This window comes from Myodes glareolus, chromosome 14, assembly GCF_982192425.1.
Source record: "Myodes glareolus chromosome 14, mMyoGla1.1, whole genome shotgun sequence".
NCBI classification, from domain to species: Eukaryota; Metazoa; Chordata; class Mammalia; order Rodentia; family Cricetidae; genus Myodes; species Myodes glareolus.
This window is the reverse complement of record NC_142039.1, coordinates 76497438-76505157: the sequence shown is the minus strand read 5'-3', so window position 1 is coordinate 76505157 and position 7720 is coordinate 76497438. Positions and strand designations below refer to the sequence as shown.

Below are 7720 nucleotides of genomic sequence, written 5' to 3'. Positions count from 1 at the left end.
TCTTGTTATGATGAGTGGAGGACAAGATGAAGATATTTGTAATGAAGATGCAGGTGCAAATACACCGTCATGGTGCTGCTCTGGGAGGAGGCAAGCCCCATTGGAGAGGATGTGACAGTCAAGGAAACTAAAACACTGATGGAAATTATTCCTGATATGTTGTTTTGGTGGGGGTAAGGGATGTAACATGAACAACACTGAAATGACCCGTCCTATCCTGAGCAATTTACATATGTTCCTCCTGTTGTTTCATTACAAGTCTATGGCAGTGGTTCACAACCTTCAGTGGATGTCAGGATAGTCCTAGGGTCTAGAGCACACATCAGTGACTGTCACAGCATGCACAGGACCTAGAGCTCAACCAGACAAAATCCCAGCATGAAGGAAAGAAAATATTACAAAAAGCCTCACTGCTGGTCAAGAAGTTGTTCACAAGTGGTAGCTGCTTGGAGAATGAGAATCAGCTTTCTCTAATGGCATGGCACTGGGTGGGTCACACACAGTCTAAGGCAGGCTGCATGCTCAGGAGTAGCTGGCCAACATAAATCAGACGCTATGTTTTTAGTGGCCTTGCTTCCCTTTTACTGAGTGAGAAGAAGAACATGAAATTGCATTGGTAGATAGAAAGAAGGGATCTGGACGGAGCTGGGCAGTGGAAAAGATTGTGATAAAAAATTATCCTGTGTGATACTCACAGAGAATGAATTAAAAAATAAATAAGGAAGTCTGAAAAGTGACACAAGCAGAAGCTGAACAGAGCACAAAGGACAGTGGGTAAAACAGCAGGAGCTGATGCCTCTTACTGCTGCTTTTCAATTTCTCTAAAAAAATGTTGTGACTCTAAGAAATTATTCTTCACTATCTCTTCTACATTTAGCAGTTTCTTAGGTAGTGTACAGTATAGAGTAAACAGGTATCATATATTTCTTCCCTGTTCTGAGGAAGCCACCAAATACAAGAATCAATGGATAGATCAAATATGGTGACTTTATACCATGAGAGAGTATTGAGCCTGAGAATTTGAAAATAATGAGACAGTAATTATTTTGGGGTAATATATCTCTTGATGGTTCCACTTTTAATACTAGTGCCATGGAAACTATGTTTCATGAGGACTCTTACGAGGGAAAACATTCAGCCAAAAGCAGTAGCCGAATATCTACACTGACAAAAAGAAATGGTGGGTGCTAAGGTAGAGGGAGGGAGAGAAGAGGATTAGTGTTAAATGTCCAGAGCTACTGTAAAGAGAAAATCCTTTTGAATATCTTTTTGTGGTGTTTACAAAACAATGTGTGTGCCCCTAAGGCCACCAGGATGTGTCCTGAAAATGGTAAATATAGGAACTTCCAGTTGTGTGTTATCAAAATGAAGAGTAATAGGCAAGATGGCACTGCTAGATTGCCATTCAATTTAACCTCCAGGAGAAAAAGCCAAGTTTCATGAGACCCTCCTCACAGTATGCTCACTCATACTCCCTGTTACGAATCAGCCTTGAACATCACTTTCCTAAAGATTCTTGTGAGATCCAACTGTGTTGCACGCTGACACACAGAGACAGAGCGTCCCAGGGTCTGTGTTCTCACAGCAACCAACCATAGCTATGGACTAAACACAAAACAGAATGCATCAACTAACCTCACCCCAGGGATGGCGACTAAAGCCTCCCATTCTCAACCGGGAGGATACAACACCACTCAGCTTTTCCAGGAAGCATAATCAGCAAGCAATATGTCAGATATGATGTGAGCCAAGGCCTATAGGATGGCTATCTAACTTCCTTTGACAAGATCAAGAATTTCAGATCCCTGCTATCAACGGAGACACCCCAGGCTCAACCTTCCAGCATCAGGCTGAAATCATATTCAGGAAGAACCTAAGTCCCAGTGCCTGGAGGCCTTGTCCACTCATCAAGACAGCCAATCAATGTAGGGTATGATGGAGGGGCGGGGCCAACTGTTCACATACTTGGGAATAAAGCCTGAGAGAGGTGTTGCTGGGGCAGATCCTGGGTCCTCAGAAACCTCTGAGGAGTTGAGTCTGCGGGTGGACTGAAGCAGAGGAATTAACCACAGGTGAGGCTCTGTCTGTGACAAGGCAGAATGGGAAATGACTCTGGAGTGGAGCCTTGGGAGAATCCATGGAGAATCAGGCAGAACCCAAAGGAGAACTTATTCTAAGGCTCAGCATCCTGCTGTGTGTAGGTGGAGGGGAAGGGGTGGTAAAGGCATAGAAGAATCCAGACCTTTTGGCTCCCTGGTCCAGGTTTGTATAGGTTCCCTGTAAGTAGAAATCTGGGTCTGTCCGCAGAGAGTGCCAGAAGTTACCACGCACCCAGTAGCCTGGGTGATAGAAACTGTTTCTTGCCTATAATCTTTGGGTAAATAGGTTCTCACTCGACCTGTACAGATGTGGTACAATGATGCACAGCCCTATCCAGGTCCTATGGGAAGTGTTGTTTTAGAGACCCAGAAAGTCCTGAACATGAAATCTCGCTATAGGTTTGTTACTGTACTTCACCTCCACTTCTGGATCTGGCTTCCTCCAGTTTTCACCTGTGTGACTCCATTCTCACTGAGGAAGCGTGTAGGGAGTTTGGTTGCATGGTTCCAATTGTAGGATCAAAAGAATAGTACCTATGATTCTTCCCACATTTGAGGGAGATTTTTCTGAGACAGGGTTTCACTGTGTAGTCCTGGCTGCCCTGGAACTTACTCTATATACCAGGCTAGCCTCGAACTCACAGAGATCTGCATGGCTCTTTTTCCTGAGTGCTGGAATTGAAGGTATGTGCCACCACTGCCTGGCCTTTCCCACACCTTTATACAAGACATTTTACAAAATTTTCATTCAAGAAGAAAGGGTACAAGGCAAGCCCAGTAACCATTGAGTATTAGAAAGGGATATGATGCCTTGTGGTCCCAGTTCTTGGGTTCACCTTGAAAATTGGATCCAATACCACATAATACACGTTTTGCTCGGTATAAATCTTAAGTCAGTGATATACTAAGTACATGATTGGTTTTTGCTTCTCGTCCTCAGTGTGCATAAATATATTTCTTAAATAATGAGATATAGTACCCCTGAAGTTTTTATTGCTAGAATTCTGGACTCTTCATTTTGCATTGGTTCTAATTACTAGAAGTGGTTGATTTATTTCATACATACCCTAAGCACTTTCTACAACCTTTCAAAAATTATTTGAAAGAATGGGTCAAAGAATATTATTGATCACAGATGGATTAATTTCTTAAGAAGGAGTAAGAAGACTTTTTTAAAATATTGGTGTGCTCACATATTCGTTTGTTTTCCCACACCAGGTCTTAGGGACATGACTCCAGCTGTCTTCCTGACAATCTTATGCTTGGGAGTGGCCTCAGCGGCTCCAGCACTTAATCCCAGTTTGGATGCTGAATGGCAAGAATGGAAGATGAGATATGAAAAATCATACAGTAGTCTGGTTGGTAAACTGGAAATTGTCCAGAAAAAAACCCCAGGATGAATTGACATTGCTGTTGACAGTGTCTAGGCACATTAGAGGTCATAGACCTCATCCTTCCCTGAAAAACTATAGAATCACAATTCTTGTGAGCACAGGATGGCCAAATTCTCTTTTCCTCCATATGTGCCGAATGTGTGACTGTTGTGTCTGTCATTGACCTCTGTTCACCTACAACAGCAAGTCCACTTGGTCAGATTTTTCCAGAGTTTAGTTATTGAGAAATGGCATTAATTATGCTCACTTCTAGGAAGAAGAAGCACAGAAGAGAGCAATATGGGAAGAAAATATGAAGATGGTCAAAATGCACAATGGGGAGAATGGCCTAGGGAAGAATGGCTTCACCATGAAAATGAACGCCTTTGGTGACATGGTGAGCGTGACATGCATTGATGCACAATGTGTTTTCTTCAGTTCTTTACACGGGGTCTTTTTGTTTTGTTTTTTCATGTGTTGTTTCGCTTGTTTGTTTGTTTTTGCTTTGTTTTTTATTATTGCTATTTTCCTTGAAGAGCCATAAAGAATACAGAAAAAGGATGACTGATATTCCAGTTCCAGCTGCCATGACTGCGGAAAGTAAAAAAGAAGATCTTAGCGGTTTCCCCAAATTTAAGGATTGGAGAGAGGAAGGCTATGTGACTCCTGTACGGGATCAGGTAAGACAGCAGCCCATGTCCGTGTTCTTAAACCACTTTTAAGACAAAATACTTGATGTCTCTGTGTGTATATTAAATATGGAGAGATGTGCAGTTCATTCTTTCTTTTATGAAAGCTTCATACACTTATACAATAGTTAATTTATACTGGAAATTCACCACACACACTCTTTTTACAACTATTGTCCTCTACTGTGTCTGTCTCTGGAATTTATTTCTTCTTTTGTTGTTGTTAATAACCCAGAAAACCAGTAGGTTCTGCTCAAATGTCCATGTGTGTGTGGCCATCGACCAGGACATGTGTTAGCTACAAGCAGTCATGTTCTCTAGGAGAGTACCATCCCTCCCTAGGCATCTATCAACTACTAGTACATCGTTTTCATAATATATTACCTGTCTATGTTGTTGCCAGGGTGGGTCTTTGTTTGTGTATTGACAATTTCATTTCCCTGCTCAGGGTGACTGCGGTCTTTGTTTGTGTGTTGACAATTTCATTTCCCTGCTCAGGGTGACTGCGGTCTTTGTTTGTGTGTTGACAATTTCATTTCCCTGCTCAGGGTGACTGCGGTTCCTGCTGGGCTTTTGCTGCAGCTGGTGCCATAGAAGGACAGATGTTCTGGAAAACTGGGAACCTGACCCCTCTAAGTGTGCAGAACCTACTGGACTGTTCTAAACCTCAAGGCAACAATGGCTGCAAACGTGGTAGTGCATACACAGCCTTCCAGTATGTTCTCCAGAATAAAGGTCTCGAGGCTGAGGCAACCTATCCATACGAGGGAGAAGTAAGTGGGCTTTTTATACCACTGTCATTTCAACCAGCTTCAGACAAGGGGCAATTGCAGAAATAATCCATGGTCTTCAGAACTCACATTGGAAGGTAGAATCAATGTACACCAGCAGTGGTCTCATGAGAGCATCAGTTCTTTCCACAATTTTCTAAAGTGATGGTTTCCACGTAGCTGTCTCTGTGTTATGCACACAGAGAGTATGCAAACTCTTCCACATGTAATGGAGATTTCTTACAGACATAAAAACCTATGAGGTGTTATTGAAGATATGGTAGCTGATTTTTCAGTTTCAAATCTCCCAGTAGTATTTCCTTCCTGGGATGATTTATAACAGTCCAGACATGGGGATGCTCAGTGGCAAAGTGCAGAGTTGTGGTTCTGATGCATGTTCCTTAGAAGGTGTGTGGAAATAACTAGTCTCTTACCTCTTTATCTGTTAAGGATGGACCCTGCAGGTACAATCCTAAGAATTCTAAAGCTTATGTCACAGAACCTATCATCCTCTCACCAAAAGAGGAATACCTGCTGGTGGCTGTGGCAGATGTAGGCCCCGTCTCTGCTGCAATTGATGCTTCCCATGACTCTTTCAGGTTCTACAGTGGAGGTAAGCGTAGTTCCCTCTAGATAAGGAAAAGGAAATGTGACATGGGCATGCCAGGTTCATGAAAGACTGTTTATCTAGAAAATTGTGTGTGACTTTGGGTTTCTAATCTTTCCTCCCCACACAATAATACTGAGCTCCATCCTCAGCAGATAGGACCCGTTCATGCAAGTAAGTGCATCATATTTAAAAAAAAATCATTTAGCTATTTTTAAACTAACCTCAATTTTGTGGGTGTTTTAGGTTTTTGCAGAGACTGTTTTTCTGAAATCAAATTATTAATAAGCCTCTTGATTTAAGTAATTTCTATTTAGTGAGTTTTAATTTACATGAGCTTCAAGCTTCGAAATTAAAGATTATAATTAGCCATCTTATAGGCATCTAGGCAATTGTTTATCAGAAATCTGTGCTTATTGTGTTTTTCAGTTTTCTGTAAAATTATATATATATGCATATTTGCATATATGTGTATGTATGTATGTATGTATGTATGTATGTATGTATTCCCAGTAACAATTCAGTCAACTCTTATAACTGTCTGTAGTTTACACCGTCTCTGGGGTCTTGGAAAATGCCTCCCTATTGTTGGTAGCTGTGGTCACTGTCAGGTGTCCTGTGCATCTCATACCAGTTTCTGTGTTATTTCTCAGGCATTTATCACGAGCCAAACTGCAGCAGTAACATAATAAATCATTCAGTTCTGGTGGTTGGCTATGGATTTGAGGGAAATGAAACGGATGGTAATAACTACTGGCTGATCAAGAACAGGTATAAATTGCTAAAAATATCTATATTTGAAATTCTAGTATTGGAGAGACAATTCAGTGATTAAGAACACTAGGTGCCCTTCCAAAAGAGTCCAAAGGGATTATCTCTTGAAGTCCATGTTTAAGTATACAACCTAGAAAACTTTGTCCCACTTAAGTCAAACAAAATGTTTTATTTTACAATGTGCATATGTGAGGTGTATGTACATGCATGCTTGCATGTCTAAGAGCACCTGTTTATGCATATGTGTAGAGGTCTGATGCCAACATCAGTTCTTTCTCAATCACTATCCAAGTTCTACACTGAGTCAGTGCCCCTTGCTGATCAAGGAGTTCACTGTCTAGTCTGGCTAGCCACTTGTTCTAGTATGTCCTGTGTCCATGCCCTGAAAACTTGCTATAGGGACACTACAATGTTCAATGGCTCTGTTCTTTGACCTCCAGTCCTTAACCTCTGAGCTCCCCTATACCATAAACAACCTACTCATAATGTTTTATCATAACATTTCCATACCATCAGTGGTTTCTTGGGTGTCAATGTTATTTTGTGTCATTTTTTTTTCTGAAATCTGACACATATATTAGGCCTGAACTATGCTTCCTCTGCTTGGTACTCAGGGGTAGACCCTCAGCTTTTCCTGACCCTTCTGTTAGGTTGGCCCTTTGTCAGTTACCATAAGAAATCAATCATGCATTGATAAATGAAACATGTGTTTCTCTCCAGCTGGGGAGAAGCATGGGGCATAAACGGCTACATGAAGATTGCCAAAGATCGCAACAACCACTGTTCAATTGCTTCGCAAGCCAGCTACCCCAATATATTCTGAACTGCCTGGTGGCTGCAAGGGAGGATTTGGCAGAGACAGCATTCAATGGAGTGCTTTCCACTTCCCAGGGACCAGCCTTTGCTGAGTGTGTTCAACAGCTGAGTTCCTGAAGAGGTTTATTGCACTGTGAATTCTGGGACCTGCTCACTCTATCTCAAAGGGGCAACTATTGTACCTGATGGGTCTTTATGACACTTGCAGCAACCTGACTTTCACTTTTAATGGTTATGCAAACGGTGTCTTTAAAAATAATAAATTCAAATATAGTTTCTAGCATCTCTCTGTTTTGTGAAGTGATTTACTTTTTGTGATCAAACACATAATTTATCTAGATGACAACATTGAGTGTGCTGGTGGCATTCCAGGAGAAAGAGCCAGTGGCTCTTCTGTGATGTTCTTTATTCCATTTGGGTTATGGTCTACTTACAGGGTTTTATATACCAGCAACCATTTTCCAAAAGACTTTATGAACATTTCTGGATTTGATATTTTTAACCAACATTAATTTACCGCTTGGTCCTCTGTGAAGTGTGATGGCACAGGGTACTGCCTAGCTGAATAGAATGGGGCTGTGACTCTCATTGT

The 7720-nt window shown here is 41.5% G+C and overlaps 1 protein-coding gene across 2 annotated transcripts; it reads left to right on the top strand.

Moving 5' to 3' along the window:
* Window positions 1–3328: 3328 nt before the first annotated feature.
* On the top strand, window positions 3329–7293 carry LOC125408893 (cathepsin J-like). Of its 2 annotated transcripts, none has more exons than XM_087896719.1 (7): window positions 3329–3457; window positions 3747–3869; window positions 4009–4152; window positions 4710–4934; window positions 5382–5544; window positions 6192–6309; window positions 7033–7293. In XM_087896719.1, exons 1-7 carry the CDS (start codon window positions 3329–3331, stop codon window positions 7133–7135), a joined length of 1005 nt encoding a protein of 334 aa, XP_087752845.1. In that variant the 3' UTR covers window positions 7136–7293. The 2 variants fall into 2 exon arrangements, with proteins under 2 accessions (XP_087752845.1, XP_087752846.1); XM_087896720.1 differs by having other exon boundaries at window positions 3329–3461; window positions 3754–3869.
* Window positions 7294–7720: the final 427 nt, after the last annotated feature.